The sequence below is a fragment of the Vipera berus genome (assembly GCF_964194415.1).
Source record: "Vipera berus genome assembly, chromosome: 5".
Classification (NCBI taxonomy): domain Eukaryota; kingdom Metazoa; phylum Chordata; class Lepidosauria; order Squamata; family Viperidae; genus Vipera; species Vipera berus.
The window spans coordinates 70,719,851-70,741,212 of NC_138207.1; the positions used below are offsets into that span (position 1 = coordinate 70,719,851).

The 21,362-nt window shown below is 39.5% G+C and overlaps 1 protein-coding gene across 1 annotated transcript in view; it reads left to right on the forward strand.

Moving 5' to 3' along the window:
* Positions 1 to 21,362, forward strand: part of ADGRA1 (adhesion G protein-coupled receptor A1) — a gene marked incomplete at both ends in the record, with an annotated part of 483,384 nt that overhangs the window by 50,129 nt on the left and 411,893 nt on the right. The window contains one exon of the mRNA XM_081329555.1: positions 13,361 to 13,432. Within this exon, the coding sequence (XP_081185681.1) occupies positions 13,361 to 13,432 (72 nt within the window). The remainder of the gene's footprint in view (positions 1 to 13,360; positions 13,433 to 21,362) is intronic.

Consider the following 21,362-nt stretch of genomic DNA (forward strand, 5'->3'; position numbering starts at 1 on the left):
TACATTTCTTTTTTCTCCTTTGACTAAACCTAGGCAAAGGGAACAAAAGGGTTTTCTATTGTTATCATTTTCTAGTTACCGTATTTTTCGGACCATAAGACGCACTTTTCCCCTCCCAAAAGTGGGTGGAAAAACGAGGTGCGCCTTATGGTCTGAAGGTAAGCGAAAACACTTGTCTCCCGTTCAGTCAACGCAGTCCATCAGCTCCATTGGAGAGACGTGATTGAATGAAGACATGGAATTCTCCGCCCCGCCCCTGTGATTGGTTGGCAGGGGAGGAAATACGGACGTGCCTGCCATGCCTTCTGACTGCCTCCCCCTCCCTGCGCGCACACATTTTCTTTCTTTTACCTTGCTGCTAAAGAAAGTTTTTGCTAAACTAAACCTCATAGGCAAAGCCGTGAGGAGTTGTCCCTGCAGGTTTCTCTGCGAAGTGTATTGGAAGTGATTTCCCATTTGCAAGATAATACTGCTAATTGTTTGAAATTGCTTCAGCATCTTAGAAAACCTATTCAGGGAAAAGAAACTACCGGTACCTAACTTTCTTTCTTTCTTTCTCTCTTTCTTCCTCCCTCCCTCCCTCCCTCCCTCCCTCCTTTCTTCCTTCCTTCCTTCCTTCTCTTCCTTCCTTCCTTCCTTCCTTCCTTCCTTCCTTCCTTCCTTCCTTCCTTCCTTCCTTCCTTCCTTCCTTCCTTCCTTCCTTCCTTCTCTCTCTCTCTCTCTCTCTCTCTCTCTCTCTCTCTCTCTCTCTCTCTCTCTCTCTCTCTCTCTTCCTTGCTCCCTCCCTCCTCCCTCCTTTCTTCCTTCCTTCCTTCCTTCTTTCTCCTTTTTCTTTCTCTTTCTTTCTTTCTTTCTTTCTTTCTTTCTTTCTTTCTTTCTTTCTTTCTCTCTTTCTTTCTCTCTTTCTCTCTTTCTTCCTTCCTCCCTCCCTCCCTTCCTCCCTCCCTCCTTCCTTCCTTCCTTCTCTCTCTCTCTCCCCTCCTTCCTTCCTAGTATACCGGTACTATTTGGTTCAGAATATTTTTTTTCTTGTTTTCCTGCTCTAAAAACTGGGTGCGTCTTATGGTCAGGTGTGTCTTATGGTCCGAAAAATACGGTATTACTTTGGAGTAAAACCAGAAGATAGGTCTTCTCGAAGGGGGCTCCTGTTTAATGGAAATACCTTCCTCTTGACATATGGTTAGTATCTTCCTCTTGACATATAGTTAACCCGCTGGCCTTTAGAAAGATTGTCTAGACATCATTCTTTCTCTTGTCCTCTGAGTCATAATGTGTTGGAACACTGATTGGTTCGTGGTGTAACCGCTGTATGGATCATCGTTTTATTATTTTTACATGATTGATTCTTGATGTATGTATACAGTTTTGCATTCTTTTGTTAGATTTTGTTGCTTTTTCTTTTTGTAAGCAATCCAGAATCATCTTGATTAAGTTGGGAAGCTGTATAAATGTTTAAAATAAAATAAATCTGCCCTCAGTTTTTGCCTTAGATAAGGTTGTTGTTGGGGTGCCATATACAGAACATCCTAGAGACAGCAGATTATCAGCCAGATTTTAGGCCAGGACATGGACTGGAAGCAATATTCTGAAAAAAGGTTCTACATTTAGGCAAGAAAAACCAAATGTACAGGTATAGTATAGTGGGTACCTTGCTCAATAGTAGCAACTGTGAGAGGGATCTCGGAATCCTAGTGGACAGCAGATTATCAGCCAGATTTTAGGCCAGGACATGGACTGGAAGCAATATTCTGAAAAAAGGTTCTACATTTAGGCAAGAAAAACCAAATGTAGTAGCAACTGTGAGAGGGATCTCGGAATCCTAGTGGACAATCATTTAGATATGAGCCAGCAGTGTGCTGCAGCTACCAAAAAAGCCAACCCAGTGTTAGGCTGCATTAACAGAGGGATAGAATCAAGATCACGTGAAGTGTTAATACCACTTTACAATGCCTTGGTAAGGCCGCACTTTGAATACTGCATCCAGTTTTAGTCACCACGATGTAAAAAAGATGTTGAGACTCTGGAAAGAGTACAGAGAAGAGCAACAAAGATGATTAGGGGACTGGAGGCTAAAAAATAAAAGGAACGGTTGCTGGAATTGGGTATGTCTAGTTTAATGAAGAGAAGGACAAGGGGGGACATGATAGTGTTCCAATATCTCAGGGGTTGCCATAAAGAAGAGGGAGTCAAGCTATTCTCCAAATTGCCTGAAGGCAGGGCAAGAAGCAACGGATGGAAACTAATCAAAGAGACAAGCAACCTAGAACTAAGGGGAAACTTCCTGACAGTTAGAACAATTAACCAGTGGAACAACCTGCCTCCAGAAGCGGTGAATGCTTCTGCAGTCCTTCCTTCTTTCCTTCCTCCCTCAGCAGTTTAATCCAAGGGTGTGGGGAGACATCCATCCATTGAGTGCTAACAAGACATTTCTTTTTCCTTCCTTCCTTTTTAACTTTTAGACAAAGCTACTAGAAAAAGTCATATTACCCACCGGTTTTGTAGAAGGTAATATCAGTATTAGCTGATGATGTAGTGGAAGACTAATCCAGTAGAGAAGCAACCTGGAATTAAGGAGAAACTTCCTAACAATGAGAACAAGCCTTCAGAAATTGTGGGTGCTTCATCCCTGGGAGATTTTAAAGAAGAGACTGGACAGCCACTTGTCTCAAATTGTATAGGGTCTCCTGCTTGAGACTAGAACAGGGGTAGGCAACCTCGGCTCTTTTATGACTCATGGACTTCAACTCCCAGAATTCCTGAGCCAGCATAGCTGGCTCAGGAATTCTGGGAGTTGAAGTCCATGAGTCATAAAAGAGCCAAGGTTGCCTACCCCTGGACTAGAAGAACTCCAAGGTCACTTCCAACTCTATTCTGATTGATGTTGAAGTCTTCTCCCTAGAAACCCATATGATACACTTCCTCCTGGTAATTAGGAAAACAGTTTAAAGGAGCTGTTCAAAAGAGTTTTTAATATGGGGTCTATTTATTTAATGTATTTCACTCCTGCCTCAATAAAAGGGACTCCCACAGCAGTTTACACAGAATAAATAAAACTATTTAAAACATCCAGAATACCATCTTACTGATAAATTAGAAGCAAGAGAAACAGAACTGAAAGTCAAATGATAATGATGCCCTAAGATAAAGATGGAAAATGGCAAAAACTAAGATATAGTTAAGATATGTTGTAGTTGTAAAAGGCGAGAGATTTATACGATCTGAAGAGAAACCAGAGAAGAAACTCTCTAGTTGGCATAAGGGATGAGGCTGTCCCAAAGGTGCTTTTTCAGGAGGCAACTGGACTTTCTTGTTTCTTTTTGAAGACGTTTCACTTCTCATGCAATAAGCTTCTTCAGCTCTGACTGGATGGTGGGGAATGGGAGGATTTATATTCCTTGTAGCCAGATGGACATTTTCATTCTTTTAGAGTCATTGAGGCCATTTTGAGGTTTACCTGTGTTCTCAGGGTCACCTGAGTAGTGCAAATATGTGTGGAGCCTTCTTGGCTACAGGCTGTTTTCTGCCCTGTGTCCCTTCATTCAGGTGACTCTGAGGACACAGGTAAACCTCCAATTGGCCTCAACGACTCTCTAAAACAGACATGTCAAACACAAGGCCCGGGGGCCAGATCCGGCCCGCGAAGTGGTTTCATGTGGCCCGCGAAGCCATCCTGGAAACAGTGAGGGAACGGCCCCCACTGCCTTGGGCCTGGCCCAGAGACCCTCCTTCTGCCAGAGACCCTCAGATCTGTCCCACTCCTGCCCAGGCCCCCATAGGCACCCTTGATGCGAACGCTGTAGAGCTGGCCACGCCCACCCAGTAGGCCATACGCACTCTAGCCATGCCCACCCAGTAGGCCACACCCACCCTGGCCATACCCACCCGGCCCCCTGAGGGCAACCGCAATGCTGATGCGGCCCTCAATGAAATTGAGTTTGACACCCCTGCTCTAAAAGAACGTAAATGCCCAGCTGTCTGCAAGGAATATAAATCCTTCCATTCCCCACCATCCAGTCACAGCTAAAGAAGCTTTTTGGATGAGAAGCGAAACGTCTTCAAAGAAAAACAAGAAAGTCTAGTTGCCTCCTGAAAAAGCACCTTTGGGGCAACCATGACCTGGATGACTTAAAAACCTCCATAGACAAGTGATGAGGCATAGAGTGAGTTTTTGCAACAGATAAAGGAGTATCTAACAGGATTTGGCAAACTTTTTTTTAAATGATGGATTTTAGTTTGGACTTTTGTCTCCCAACCATTGTTTAAATAGTTTGCATTATTAAATTGAATCTGTGCTTAAAATGTGCTGTTCCTAAGCAAATATTGAACTATATGAGCCAGAGCTATATCAGCTAGTCTTTTAGTTATTAAACAATAATTGAAAAATACTGTATGAATTCTCTTTCTTTTTTTGGTCTATGACTGTAAACGAAACAAATCAAATGAAAATTGGATATGAATATAAGTAAAGCTGTAAACGTAAGGAAAGGAATGAAGTAGAACAGTGATTCAGAGTATGCATGATTTTATAATTGGAAGTATTATGATTTTTTAATTGAAATACTGTCTAGCTCTATCTTTTTTCTCTATTGTTTACCCTGCCACAGCTGGGTAAAAAAATTCATTTTTCAGGAACAAATAGAAATAATATGTTTAACGGTTGAAAGGCTGATAATGTTGTCAAATATTACAGAAAAGACATTAGTATTGTGTTTTGAAATTAAGCAAATGAAACTTTATTTTTTACCTAGGTTCTATATTTTTTCTTCTTCTTTTCCTCCCTTATTTGTATATCTAGACTTTCCTTCAAAAAGAAACCAAAAGTGCCTATCACCATCACTGTGTTCAAATATGTATAGAAAATAGAATATTATATCAATAATTGGTTTTTTTTAAAATCACCAAAAATTAATTGTATAATAATTTTATTATATAAATAAAATAAGATTTTATCAATGATTATTCATATTATACTTCCTCTTTTATCGCAAAAGAATGGAGAGTGCCTGTATTAGTTTACAACATCACTAGCTATGATGTCCTAGGGACTAGGTAGATGTATTTAAGAATTGCAAGTAGTCCTTTATTTACCACCATTCATTTAGCAACTATTCAGAATTACAGCAGCACTGAAAAAAGTGACTTATGACTGGACTTCACACTTATAATTGTTACAGTGTTCCAGTGGCCACGTGATCAAAGTCGGGTGCCTGGCAACCAGCATGTATTTACAAAGGTTGCAGCATCCCAGTATCAAATGATCACCGTTTGCATCCTCAGTCAGCTTCTGACAAGCAGAGTCCATGGAGGAAGCTGCAATTGCCATGTGATTCACTTAACAACTGCAGTTATTCACTTAATGACTGTGGCAAAGAAGGTCGTAAAATTGGGTGCAACATTTTTTTTAAAAAAAGCAATTAGGTTTTATAATTGCATCTTTTTTTAAAAAAAATTGTTTTAACTGTTCTAACTTGTAAATATGAAGTGCTTTTAATTCTGTGTGTGACCAGCCATACGCTAAATAAATAAATAAATAAACCACCTTGTTTAACAACAGAATTGTGATAAGTCGAGGACTAACTGTAACTGGTTTTTTACAAGTAGGCTTAAAAGTAGGGAGGCAGGTTGGGATTTTATTAGGCATATTTCCTGGTCTCCTTTTATACAGGGGGATCTATCCAAATTACTGTTCAGTGTTTAAAATAATAAACATTGTTTATTATTTTAAACACAGTAAATCACTACAGTTGTTAAGTGAATCACACAGTTGTTAAACATATCTGGCTTCCTCTATTTGCTTTGCTTGTTGGAAGCCAGCTGGGAAGATTGCAAATGGCAATCACAAGACCCTGGGGACCTTGTAACTCTCGTAAATAGTGTACATACCAGTTGCCAAGCAACTGAAGTTCGATCACGCGACTGTGGGGATATTGCAACTGTACGTATGAGGACCAGTTATAAGTCACTTTTTTCAATGCTGTTGTAATTCTGAACAGTCACTAGATGAATGATTTTAAGTTGAGGACTACCTGTATACAAATTCAGTTGTAGTGTCTGGAACTTGTTCTAGTTGCTTTACAGTATTTGTCCTTGCCTTTTTAACTTTCTAACTTTCTAAAAGTTATGGAAATCTATCTTGGAAAGATGATATGCTGAAGTTTTTAACATTTGATAGTGCTAACCTTATAGCCTCTACTTTTCATGTTAATTATTTATTGCATATGTATCAATTATGTGCTTGAGTCTAAAGGTTGTTGGTCACTGGCCACATTTTAAAAACAAATAACAAACTGTCAGTGTTTGTGGGAAATGATCCACATAATAATTTATCTTTGAAATGCTAGCTATGTGTATGGAGAACATTGTCCTTTTTTTAATCTACCAGTGTGAACATGATTTTTATGGCAATCAATACTTCCAGAAGTAAAGCTATTTTAATTGCATAGCAAGTCGTTGAGTCGAAGCTGAGTTCTTGATTATTTTTCCCACTGACAATAAAAAGCTCTAAAAATGAAAAATACATCATCCCTCTGAAGTAGTCCGCTGTGAAAAAAAGTGAAAATCCTTGTGACTGAAAAGTTGCTCACTTCAATGTGTCATATTTACTATCCATTAAAACATTCAATCCACATCACAGAGAGAGCACATCTAATATTCATTCTGAGATTTCTTCCTAATTTTAGTGCTTTTTCCTAACTGTACTTGGTAACCCTACTCCTTATTCCTCTCTCTTTATTTACTCCTTATGTTTGCTGTTGACCATAAATCTCAACAAAAGTGTGTTGAGCTACATGATTTTTGCATGTTTAGATCCTTGGGCTTTTAAAGATCTATTCAGATTTACACATCCTATTGCTTTGCTTTAGTTGTTGCTTTTTAATATTAGTGATAATGTTGGCTGTGATTTTCAGTAGCAGAGTCTTCCTAGCCTTTCTGCAGGCTTCTGTATTGAAACAGCTGATTTAATTTAGTAAATACTGCTTCAGTCTAGTGGAACATTCCAACTTTCAAATGAATTATGTATGCCACGTTGGCAAATATATTTAATAGCAAACTTAATTTAAAATTTTAAATCTCTTTTTCCTACATTGAGACATGCATTGTATATGTTCCCAATCTATTTCCATGACTTGAATTATTTAGTACTGTATGCAGTTTTAAAAAATGTATTGACTGGGATGCAAGTCATTTTTGAGTACTGTATTCTCTTGCCTGTTACGATTCATTATATTACCTTGTGCTTAGCTGGTAGCAACACCTTGTCAGCTTTAGTTCATCATGAAAATCTAAGCAGGGTTGACCGTAATATGGGAGACAGCCAGAAATCCCAAACATTTCCTTATGTTGGGTTCATGAATTTACCAGAAGTTGAGGTGGACGCAAAGAAGACTTGATTATAGTACAGAGCTACTGTAACTAGGACTGTATAGAGTAGGGGTAGGCAACCTTGGCTCTTTTATGACTCGTGGAATTCAACTCTCAGAATTCCTGAGCCATCATGAGTCATAAAAGAGCCAAGGTTGCTACCCCTGGATAGAGTAAGGAAGATCCATGATAATACTTCTCATTATTTTCTGACAAGCTCATTGTTTTCTAAGCTCTGGCAAGCTTTCCTAGGCTATTTAATTTTATTTTTTATCTAATGTATGTTTGTTTTTCCTCTCTTCCTTTGAAAGTTATGAAATGGATTTCTTGGATGATATTAATTTAGGCTCTAATGTTGCATACTATAAATATATAGTATACTATATTGTATACTCTATTGTCTACTAGAGTAATGTAAACTAGAATAATCCTGTCATTTTGCCAATTGTAATAAAGTATTTATGCAATTTACAAAAAATAAGAGTGTTTTCTATTCAGATTTTATCAATGCTTAAGGATAGCTACCGTATTTGTAGAAAAATACCTATTTTGGTATTTCAGATTAGTACAATTAATGGGAATATCAATAAGTGGATGAAAATATCTATAGGTTTGTGAGAAGAATAAATACAGTGCAAATGAACAGTCTAGAGCAGGGGTGTCAAACTGCCGGCCCGCGGGCCGGAGTGTCACAGAGAAACCACGCCCATCCCATTGCCGGCAATGGGAAAAAGTTCCGATACGTCGCACAACGTCACATGACGTTGCGAGTTTGACATGTCTGGTCTAGAGAGTGCTATACATGCTTAGAAGGTTAGCTGTGTTAATTCCACTTAATATATTTAGCCAATTAAATAAATTTATAAGTACATTCCTATAGAATGATCACGTCAGAGCAACCTTTCAAAGTTATGTGAAAATTGATATTGTAATATCTCCACTTTAAATTATAATATTTGGTGTATTTAGAACTGTTTCTGAAATGAAAATGATACAGAATATCTACAAATGTTGACCCAATTTAAAAGTTATTATTGGCATCTTTGAAATCTTGGCAAATATAATTCTAGGTATAATAGAAATTCTTTGATATTTCCAACACTTATAGTAGATAAGAATAATGGTGTTGATGGATAAGAAATTAAAATCTGATTATAGTTACCGTATCATGAAAAGTTGGTATGATTTATAACTATTTAAAAATGACAGAATTCCTTCTGGAGAAAATATGGGCAGAAAGTAGGGGTTGGTATGCTGAATCACTTATCTATGATAGCTTAAAAACTACTGAAAGAGTAAAGAAAGAGTTTAATTTACCAAAAACAGCTGAATAGAAATATATTTTGTTAAATCAGTTGTTAGCCCTTCGATATAAATGTCATAGTTGCCCCCCAAGACTCCTATGGTTTTGAATGCATTAGATTTTTTTTTAAAGAAAGAGATAATTGGTTTCGGGTTTTAAGGCCTGTTATGTACTTCTTATGTTTTTAAAGCAAGACTAAACATATTTTTCAGATTTTATTTTATTTGGCTTATAGTATGTTGCTCCAATGGCTACCAATTCTAAACAGCTTACATACCAAGTTGAATAATAGAGAAGTAATAACATTGGACAGTGTACAAATTAAATAAATTATAATAAACAGTAATTAGAACAACATATTGCTTATGTCCATTTCAAGCCCCTCAGAACAATTACCATCAAACAAACAGACTATCTTAACTGCAAGAAGAAAAAGATTTATACCATATCCATGTCCATAGTCTGCTGGAACCTCAAAGTTTGGCTTTTGTAAATCACAGCAAGGTTGGGCCACTCAAATTTCAGGCAGGTGAGGCAAGTGAGGGAGCAACTAAAAAGGCCTGACCTCGTGGTTCCTCTTGGATGGCATTTGCTAAGAGAGAAATATCTTCCTTACGTAGATTCGTGTACTTTTCTTGCTGAAGAAGAAAAACCTGGTGTGCATGTTTGCATCTTCTGCCTGGTTATAAAGCCTCACTTCATTTCTCAAATGTTATTTATTTGCATCTCTTGTAGCCTTTGAATCAGAACTAATCTGCTTGCAGTATTAGTTTTCATTCTTGCTTTCCACTGGCACAGTGGAAAAATATAACATTCTTCCTATTCACAAGCACAGAAGCCGTCTCCCTGCATGCTAAACAAATCACAAAGCCATCTCATAAGCTAGTATTGTAAAATATTTTAAACTTTATCATCCATGCCTACCACTTTATCATTTTTCAGCATTTATGAGTTCTGTTTCATAAAAATGCCGGCATGAAATCCATGTCTTTCAATTCTGCTTGCTGACAAATGACTACCATTCATTAGATACGATTTTCCTTCCTTCCTTCCTTCCCCCTGCTTTGCTGTTTATTCTGTTCAATCTAGGTAAATCTATGCTTGTATTTTTCTTTGTTCCATATATTTCCCTTTTTTCCATGTCCATTCTTTTCAAGATCTACTCTCAGCAATACCAAGTCTGTTCTACATATAGAACATCTTATTACATTGTATCTTTTGTAATAGTCTCAATCTTTTATTGTATATACCAGGGGTAGGCAACCTTGGCTCTTTTATGACTTATGGGAGTTGAAGTCCACGAGTCATAAAAGAGCCAAGGTTGCCTACCCCTGGTATATGCTGTAGGCAATTGTAGGCAACTAAATTACATTCTCCATATTTTCATTTTTCTTCCATGATGTATCTACCATCTCCCGAATACCATCTCTTACATTTTATAATATAAAGTATATGCTTCCTATGCTTCCTCCATTATAATGAATAATAATAGTATGCAAAATGAAGGCATTGTGGTCATTCAATTGTGTTGAATCAGGAAAGAAAAGGCACATTTCAAAAATTTAATGGCACACCTTAAGTGGCCTACCTAAAACTATTTTATTGTTCTTCTAAATTATCTCTAATATATTGCTGCTCACTCAGAGTTCTTGTTATATCTTTTTCCTAAAAGATAGTCTTCTACTTGGTTTTGAATGTTATTGATGTTTAATCAAATTTAAGATATAGAAGTATTGTTAAATAAAAAAAACCTTTCAGTATGATGCATTGATTTATTTATACCTAACATTGTTTTGTTGTTAAAAATGTGAATTAATTTTTCAGTTTGAATCACTATAGTGTCCTTGATGAATCAAAACTGAATCCAGCTAGAGACTAACAGTCTAACTAATTGAACAAATCAGGATTATAGGAATTCCAATTATTTCATAAGTGTAATATATCTCAGTGAAATATCTAATCCCATGTTCAAATACAGCTATTATACCAGTAAACCAAAACTCTACCACTATTTTCTGTTATTTTCCAGTCTTACCATACAATTTTCATACTTTGATGAACAACTATATGTTCTTTTTCATAACTAGGTCACGATACATCTTATATTCTTATTAGTTACCACTTTTTTTACTTGAAAAATCTAAGCAAGATTCCATTTGATATTAGAGCAATAAAAATGCAAACTGTCTAATTGAAAAAAGATGATTACATAGAGCATGGTGAAGCTTCTCTTTGCCTCAAAATAATTGAGGATACCTTGAGAATATATCTAAATATAGAAGGCAGTAAGTCCCTTCATATAACTAGCTTAAACTTAATACGATTTACAGAATCCTTTGTACAGTTTTTTCAGAGCAGTAGTTGGACTTGATGGTGTAAATGGCCACTTCCAATTCTATAGTGATATGATTCTGCATATTTTTTGGCAATGATAGAACTATATATTTTCGGATCCCAGTACTAACTGCTTGCGACCCTGGAATGGTGACTTCAATTTTTCCCTGAAGCTGGCAGCTCTTCTAAATTCAAAAGAGTAAAAACCATCATTCCATTTGGCTGTTTTATAATGTATTAGTTTGGGTGTATGTGTGAATCTGTGACAGAAAGAGAGTAATGCATATATAGAGAGGCAGAAGATTATGTATGTTTGTGCGTAGCGGAAGTATGTATGGTTCAGACAGGGGAAATGTGTGCATGTTCATGGTGTGAGGAAGAGAAAGTGTACAGGTGGTCTTCACTTAATGACCATGATTGCGATCAGCAACACAGTTATTAAGCAAAGTAATCGCTAAGTGGAACATTATGATTTTACATCTTCAGCTTTCCTTTTTTTCAGAAATCTGAAAAGATTGTAAATATGAGGATTCATTGCAAATTCATTCCATCACTGTCATAAGTGCAAATGATTGCTAAATAAGGCAAACACTAAATGAACATTATTTGTATATGCATTTGGAATGGGAGAGATGAGTCACAAGGGAAGAAATCTTGCTAGAGCACTTGGTTTATGTTTTGTACCAAAAAGATTGCCAAGCCTTACCTTAAGAAATGGAAATTGCTAAAATGGCTCCATCAATAGTAATTCCTGCCAGCTGGATAGGGTTTTTTTTTAAAAAAAACTCTTGTCAAGCAAGAAAAGACCAAAAAAAAAAAAACACCACAAAAAACCCCCCAAAACTAAAAACCGCCAGTTCAGTATGTACATCTGCTTATGGCCTAGTTGGAGTTGTTTCCTGTACAGTTTCATTATCCCTATCCATAAGTTTGAGCCAAGGAATTCTTTTTTTTTCAAGTTAAGCACTGTATCTGAAACCCAGGAACAATCTCAAATCTCCAACCAAATTACATGGGCTGTGTTAAAGGACATATAGGCAGTGGGAACATGTCCAAGTAGTTCTTTATAACTGTTTGTGCCCATTTTTCTCAGTAGGTTTTCTAACTCCTTACATCATTCCGTTAAAATAGATAAGTTTTCATTTTCGTTCTTGGAAATGCAAATAATCAGAATTGTGCATTTAATGAGAAGAGTACGCTAATATATATGCTTTTCATGGAAACATAATGTTTCTATCTCTTGACATAAACAATGAAACTGTTCAGAAGCCTCCAAGATGCAGAGATTTTATTTCATCAAAATAAATGGAGGGAAGGAAGAGAAGGGGAAAAGAAATTCTACTCTTATCGTATGTGAAGGAGAAAGGCAAAACATGGATTACTGCAGTATTTAAATAAAATTAATTCCTTCTCAGAATTGCTTAAGCAATAAGGGACTATTTTGTTCTAGAGTCAGTTTATTTGACACATAAGTGAATTTGGAGGAGGAGTAAGTGGTGATGGAGGAGGAAAAAGCCTTAGTGCCAGAGATGTCAAACTCGCAACGTCATGTGACGTGACGTGACGTATCACAACTTTTTTTCCATTGCCGGCAATGGGGTGGGCGCAGTTTCGGCATGATGCATCTGGCCCATGGGCTGGCAGTTTGACACCCTGCCTTAGTGGATGGTCATTTACAGATCCTGATAGAATATTTGTAGCTCACGGTTGAATGATAGGGTCCTTGATGCTCTCTGAGCTTGGCTATTGTCTTGTAGACATTTTATTACCAAACTAGGTGACATCATCAGCACTGAGGGTGTTAACCTAGTCGGGTACTGAAACATCTGCAAGAAAACAGCCAACCTCAGAGAGCAGTGACCCCACATTTACTTATAGTTTACAAAACTGTCACAATGCACATTCTCTGAAGGGAGATTTAGGAAATGAAATACTATGTTGAACCAACACAGTGTCATGGCAGTTAACACAGTGGAGAAAGCCTATAATAAACATCTCAGTGGGGAGTTAATGTTATTTATTTTCGTGAAACAACTGCTCCCTCAACTGATATGTCTTCTAAAAAAAAGCATTCATTAAGCATGTTACTCAGCTGCAGGTGTTAAAATTTTTATTCTAAATTTCATTATGAACTAAAGCACCATATATTATTTTACTAGTTGTTGATTAAATAGGAACAGGTTAAAGACCTAATTGTTTACAAATGATTTTATTTGCTGCTTAAGAGGAAATGTAAATGAAGCAGAAAAGTCTGTGATTAGTGTTTAACAGAACTGTCACTTACTATAATTACATGTTTTTAATGAGTAAAATTGCTACTGTGTTCTGCTAACAAAAAAAAATCTTTCAATTCCTTTTCAGAATTCTGAGCAATAACAAGATCTTATGGCTAAAGAGCAACTCTTTCATTGGACTGAGATCCCTAGAGAGACTGTAAGTAGCTTTTCAGTGTTCTTTCTTACTTTTTTTCAGGTACTGATTTGAATTTTCAAAATAATTATGCAAGATATAAGCTCCGTAATGAGTACTGGAATTCCGTGCTCAGCCTTTTCGATGATAAATAAGCCTAAATCAAATTAAACTGCACAAAAGTAAGTGTCAATTTGGATCCAAAATAAATGGAAAGGAAATGGGAAATGTGTGTCTGCAGGACCTTTTAAAAGGAATAATGGAAAATAAATGGTAATTTATTTTAGGTTGAACAGCGTGGCCTAATTCAATCCTTTCTTCTATGTATATGTGGCTGTATTAGTCTTCATTGGTAATAGTTGTGCTACATTTATCTTCATTATATCTACTCAGCTTGTCCTGATTTTCCTATGAAAGTTCTTGAATACAATTTGAGTTTGAGGTAGAGAATTATAGCAGTGGCCTACATGTAAACCCACTGACTAGTAGTGGGTTCAATATTTTAGTACTTTAGCCTTAATTTGATGAAAAACAAACATTGGTAAGATGTAGTAGATGTCACTGCTTCAAAAACCTTACTTCTGTAGATGTTCATTTTCTAGTAGTATGTTTTGAAAATCTCTTTATTTGAATACTGGGAATTGCTCAGTCAGAAAGATTCAGTAACCATGGCACCAAAAGTTCCTGAGGCATTAGGAGAATTGACAGAGTAGTACTCGTTGTGCTTCTCCTTCATATGAGTAATTAGAAAATTTAAAAAAATGGAATCAGTTCAGAAAAGTATTTGGGCAACTGGTATTAGTCTTTGGAGTATAGCAAAAGGGTTGGGCTGCTTGTAAACACAGAAAAGAGGACGCCAATAGCTCCTTATGGCCATCCAGAACTTCAGTCCTGCTATTATCAGTAGAATCTGTCCGTCCGTCCGTCTGTCCAATCATCTTTTCATCTTTCTTTTATATGTCTACCCATCTTACACGAAGTGACTTTGCACAGCATATAATAATCAAATTAAAAATGCACATGTAAGACAATTACAGAAAAACAGTCATGGGTAAAGCAGAAAGACACTGTATTCTTTGAATTTTCATTATCTATTCTGACTTGCTAAAAGTGTCCAAATGCTGTATTTTGATTCCTGCTCATTTAACATTTTGAGTCTTGTGTTTGTGCTCACTGGATGTAGTGTTTAGACGTATCTTAGATATTTTAAAAAACATTTTATTTTGTTAATATTAAATTCCACTCTCTTAAAAACGTATTAGCATATTGACCTGTAAATAAGGCACATTTCATTTCCCCACTCTCCAAAGGAATCATGAGTCTTTATATTCCATTTCATATTGAAGAATTCATTGCATACTGATAAAGAATTACAACTGTATCTTTAGAATATACATGGACATCAGTGTTAAGGATAAGCTGCTACAAATTGAAGATTCTGTAGACTTTTAGCAAGAAATGAACGGTTATTTTTGTCTGTGTGTTTTTGAACAAAAGAAGAGACAAGCCAAGAATTCTTTAATCCAGTACAATAATGGATTCTTCCAGCATCTGATGCAATTGTTTACTTGGAAACTCACCATTATTACTTTGCCAATAATCAAAACTACTACCTTATACTTGAAAAGAAAAATAAACAATACATTTATTTAATCCATTTAATAATCCATTTATTGTCTCATAAACTCAGAAATAAGTTACCAGTGAATAGCAGCCATGAAGACCTACACTTGAAGATGAATAATCCTGCTTTGTTATATTTTTTATGGCAGATGGCCAATAAACTGAAATCGATTTTCTCTTGTTAACTGTTTCTGTTGTATCATTTTGTGAGCGTTCTGACTTTTCCTGTTCTCAGACCTGCCTTCCCAGCTTTCCTTTCAATCTGTCACTGTTACTTTGAGACAGACATTCTCTGCTTGGAAGGAAATCAGTCTCATCTGCTTCACATCTGCTCCTGTCAATCTTGTCCTTCTGATTATCCTGCCAGCTTCCTCACAGAGAAGTCACATTTTTTGTTAGAGATATTTTCTCCTGTTATTAGTTTGTGGCTAAAACTATATGCTGAAATACTAGCACATTTTGTGTAATGGTTACACCAGACTAGAAACTAGGAGACATAGATCTAGTCTTGCCTCAGTTACTCTCTTCCAGCCCAAGAAAGCAGGCAATGGCAAACCACTTCCAAAAACGTTAAGAAAACTGTAACGTCTAGTCCAGCAGTCATCAGGAATCAAGATTGATTCAAAGGTACAGACACACACTTTCATGGCATTTGTTATGTTGTACATTATAATAAGTGGATTCCAATGATCTGCTTATACAGTGTTGACTTTTTTTAAAAAAAAACACCTTTTTTTGAGTTGATGAACACTCTAAAGAGGTCCATTGTTTGAGTGTTGGTCTTTCACAAGTAGGTAGAACAATGGTACTTGGGATGGGAGACCGATTTTGTGTATTGTATGTATTATTTATTTTCCTTTTAATTTTTAATGTACTATCAGCAGAAGTCTTATTGTTGCTGTTCAATATTATAACAGAGAAAATGAGTGTTACATTGTTCATAAAATCATAAAACATAAGTGTTGAAAGAATTATCTTATTCAGCTCCTTGTGTAATATTGTTTCCGCTACTACAGTATCCTCAACACTTGACTATCCAGCCTCTGTATATACTTCCAATAAAGGAGAGTCCCATCAACTGCTTCTTGTAATTTAGTTTTTTTTCTCCCATATTCTGGAACATGTTCTGTTCATCTTCATCTTCTTCCCAGTCTGTTCCTCTCTGTGTTAAAACATATCCATTGCTTCCAACTGTTCCTCATAAATTATCTCTACAGGTCCTTATCCTCTTGATTGCTCTTCCCTGAATACTTGCTGATTTATTAATTTCCTTCCAAATATATGGTCCCCAAAATTAGCCACAGTATTTTAGGTGTGGACTGGCCAATGCAGAATATATAGGAAAAATTGTACAGGGAAGCAGTAGATAATAGAGATAGCTTTGGGAGAAGTATGTAATGGCTCTTAGCAAAATATGATCTAAATCTACAACAGGAAGAAAATATTAGAAAGAAACTCGAACCAGCGTTGGTTTGAGTAGGGAGGAAGGGAAAATGCTGTCAGGCTTCCAAGACTATATCTGTAGAGTTCCACTATTACTTATTAGTCTGTTTCCTGATCTGTCCAACGCTTTAAGAAATAAAACTGGCAAAGATATGAAAAAACACACCTTAGGAGATAAAATAAATAGTGAATATATATCAGCCCTGGTAAAGGATGGAGCATAAGAAAGAGATAAAATAATCATAATTTGATTCTGTAGGACATGAGCGGGGCAGAGGAAAACACTGGGAACCACTCATTTTTCATCCCTAGGTTGGATAATTCTTTTAGAACGGTGCATGACTGTAGATTCCTGAACAGTATAATTACTAGAGATCACTGCCCATTGCCTCTTATTTCAGACTTATTGGGAACACCTTCAAAAGGCATTCATTTTCATGAAATTGGACTTCAAAAGCACATACACTGTGATCATAATGAAAGAGGGCTATGAATATTTAACTGCTTGATATCAGGTATGGTAAATTTGAGCACCCAATGCTGCTATTTAAATGGGTGACCAGGCTCAAATTATAATACTTCAGACATGTTATGGAAAGACTCGGTTTTCTGGAAAAACCTCTGATGCTGGGAATGATGGAAGAAAAGAGAACAGAGAATGACCAAAAGTAAAGTGGATGGACTCAATTACAGTGACAATTAATGCACCGTTGGTAGATTTAAAAGAACAAGTTAATGATAAATTTTCATGGAGAAATGAGAGAAAGGATATAGTAGAGAATATTTTTGGCAACCGCAGAGCACCAAACTATATTCAACTGGTTGAGAAACTTCTTACAGAAAATTCATTTTCTGCATTCACACTTGGACTTCTTTCCTGAAAATCTAGGTGCCTTCAGTGACAAATATTGTGAGAGTTTCAAAGGGACATCGCCACAATGGAAAAACGATATTAGGGTAACGAATCCATCAATTCTGGCTGATTACTGTTGGGCACTGCAGTGAGATGCATTGGACACCGAGTACGAACAAAAATCAGCAGTAAAATGTTTTTAGCCCTGTTGAATTCATGGAGCATGTCAGAAACATAATGCAATTAACTATATTATAGTTATTAAAAGTTAATTTCATATTTCTCAAGACTCCTACATGACACTCATTCTGAAACTATATATGTGTTCAGGTTGAAAGGGTCTATCATAAGGACCAAACGTTTTTCAGATAACAAAAAGTTTGAAAAAAATTGTTGTCTAGTTGTATTTGAAATGATTACATTAAGTAAGTAAGAGCGTGAACTTTTAAAAATAAACCATGTATACTGTTCTAATGGAAAGAATTTCTTAAAGTGCAAAAAATACATTTTCTCTAAAGTACTATAATGCAAATGTAGTCAAGATGAAATTGTACAGCCAAATATGTCTTACTGTAAAAATGTGTGAGTAATTGAAAGAGGGCTCCCTCCGTCTAAAATTTAAAATAGCAAAAAATAAGAGTATATTTGTATCATTCATTTTAAAACTTCATTATTTATTTATTTATTTATTTATTTATTTATTTATTTATTTATTTATTTATTATATTTATTTGTTTTTATAAACCGCCCTTCTCCCGAGGGACTCGGGGCGGTGTACAGAGTAAGGTAGGCAAACATAATGAAACAGTACTGAAAAACAATAATCAAAACAAACTGGGACCCCAATTAGAGCTATCAGGCCAGGCCGGACTGCTGGAAAAGGTAAGTCTTTAAGTCGCGCCGGAAGGTGCAGAGGTCGGGGGCCATCCGGATTTCAGTTGGTAAGCAGTTCCAGAGGGCTGGCGCACCCACTGAGAATGCCCTCCCCCTGGGGGCCACCAGCCGACATTCCTTGAGCGGTGGCACCCTGAGGAGGCCCTCTCTGTGGGAGCGCACAGGGCGGTGGGGTGTTGACATTGGCAGAAGGTGCTCCCGTAGGTAGTCCGGACCCATGCCATGTAGGGCTTTGTATGTCATTGTTAGCACCTTGAACTTCACTCGGAAGGCAACCGGAAGCCAGTGCAGCGCACGGAGGAGAGGTGTGATATGGGAGTATCGGGAGGCTCCCAAATGTGTCCGTGCCGCTGCACTTTGCACCAGTTGAAGCTTCCGAGTGGATCTCAAGGGCAGCCCCATGTAGAGAGCGTTGCAGTAGTCTAGGCGAGAGGTCACAAGGGCATGGGTGACTGTACGTAAGGCATCCAGGTCCAGATAAGGCCGTAGTTGGCGCACCAGTCGAACCCGGGAGAAGGCCCCCTTGGTCACAGCTCCTATGTGATCTTCCAGGGAAAGCTGTGAGTCTTGGAGGACACCCAGGTTGCGGGCCCTATCAACAGGGGGTAGTAACTCATCCCCGATGTTAAGGGGTGGGATGCTCTGAGTATCCTGGCTTGCCGGTACGTACAGCCATTCAGTCTTGTCCGGGTTCAGTTGAAGCCTGTTCCTCCCCATCCATTCCCGAACCGCTTCCAGGCAGCGGGACATCACGTCGAGGGCATCACTGATGCTGTTTGGAGTTGAGATGAAAAGCTGGGTGTCATCAGCATACTGATGGTACCCTACTCCAAAGCTACGAATGATCTCACCCAGCGGTTTCATGTAGATGTTGAACAGGAGAGGCGAGAGGACCGACCCCTGAGGGACTCTGCAAACGAGAGGCCTCGGGGTCGACCTCTGTCCCCCTGCCAGCACCGACTGCGAGCGACCCTGGAGAAAGGAGGAGAACCAACGCAGAACCGTGCCTCCCACTCCCAGTCCCCTGAGGCGCCGCAGCAAGATACCATGGTCGATGGTATCGAAAGCCGCCGAAAGGTCTAATAAGACTAGGACAGAGGAATGGCCCCTGTCCCGGGCTCTCCAGAGATCATTCATCAGAGCGACCAATGCCGTCTCCGTGCTGTAGCCCGGCCTGAAGCCCGATTGGCACGGGTCTAGATAAACCGCTTCATCCAGGACCTGAGGAAGTTGGTGCGCCACCACGCTCTCAACAACCTTCGCAAGGAAGCGAAGATTGGAGACTGGACGAAAGTTATTCAATGAGGATGGGTCCAACGTTGGCTTCTTGAGGAGAGGTCTCACCACCGCCTCCTTCAAGGCGGTGGGCAAGTGACCCTCACTCAGAGAAGCAGAGATGACCGCCAGGAACCAGCCTCGTGTCCCCTCTCGAGCCGCATAAGCCAGCCAGGAAGGGCACGGGTCCAGTAAGCATGTGGAGGAGCTCAACCTCCTCATAATCCTGTCCACTTCCTTAGGAGTCACAGGATCAAATTCCTCCCAGATGACGTCGACAAGACTGTCCATGTCTTGTTCTTCCAACTCCGCCCAGTTGGAGTCCAGGCCGGTTCGAATCCGAGCGATTTTATCCAACAGATATTGACCGAATTCCTCTGCTCAACCCTGCAAGGGTTCCTCCCTCACCTCTTGGTTCAGTAGGGAGCGAGTCACCCTGAACAAGGCAGCCGGGCGATTATCTGCGGACGCGATGAGGGTGGAAAAGTAGTTGGATTTTGCCACCCTTATCGCAGCGAGATAAGACCTGGTGAGGATTCTTAATCGCAATCGGTCGGATTCGGATCGACTGGATCTCCAACGGCTCTCTAGGCCCCGTCTGCGACGCTTCATCTCCCGGAGCTCCGCGGTGAACCATGGGGCTCGCTGGGATCTGCGCCGGGTCAGAGGCCGCAGGGGTACAACTCGGTCCAGAGCCTCCGTGCCTGCCTTTTCCCAGGCTTCCACTAAGGCATCCGCCGAGCTGTGAGCAGGGAGTGCATGTGCGTCCCCAAGCGCTGCCTGGAACCTATCAGGGTCCATTAGGCGCCTAGGGCGGTACCATCTGGTTGGCACCGTGCACCCACGGCGGGGGGTGGCAAAGGGGAAGTCTAGCCGTAGGAGGTGATGATCGGTCCATGACAGGGGCGTAACAGTCGTGGCACCCCCACCGATATCATCACGCCACCGTCCAGACAAGAACACCAAGTCTGGGGTGTGGCCTTCCTCGTGAGTCGGTCCAGAGATTATTTGCGACAGGTCCATGGCCGCCATGGAAGCCATGAACTCCCGAGCCAGTTCGGACGATCCTCCCAGGGACGGTAGGTTAAAGTCGCCCAAGACCATGAGTTTTGGGAATTCAACCACCAACCCTGAGAGGACATCGAGTAGCTTGGGCAGGGCTGTCGCTGCACGATTAGGTGGTAGGTACGCCAGCAGCAGGCCCAACTGCGCCCCCGGGCCGTATCTCAGAAGGAGAGACTCACACCCAACTATCTGAGGGACGGTGGTCTCTCGCGGGCTAAGGGATTCCCTGATGATAACTGCCACTCCCCCGCCCCTCCCATGGGTCCGAGGCTGGTGCAGCACCTGGAAACCTGGCGGGCAGAGGTCAACCAAAGGGACACCACCCTCTGGGCCCAGCCAGGTTTCCGTGATGCAAGCCAGGTCCGCGTGCTCGCTCTCCATTAGGTCACGAACGAGGTGAGCCTTGTTAGCTACGGACCTGGCATTCAGGTAGACCAGCCTTAGCATAGGAGGCTGCACACCTTCGCTCCCGGGTCCTCCGGGGAAGTACAGAGGGTCGGAGCGTCTCACCGCTTGTACAGAGCGGAGATGACACTCCCGGTGACGATACGGCCCTCTGTTTGTGCACCTTCTGCCGTTCCCCACCATCCTGGGAATAGGCTGTTCGTCAGTTCGCCACTGGGTTTTGTCGGCGACTGGTCCTCGTTTTTCACCATCGCGAATGGTCGTAGGCCTGGCCTGCGTTATGGTAGCTGGAAGGCCTGCCTTTCCCGAGCAACCATAGTCTTTTCCCGCCCCCCTCCCTAACCCGACAAAAAACTTGACTAGAAACTTAACCAGGGGCCTCTTGTTGGTCTTGTG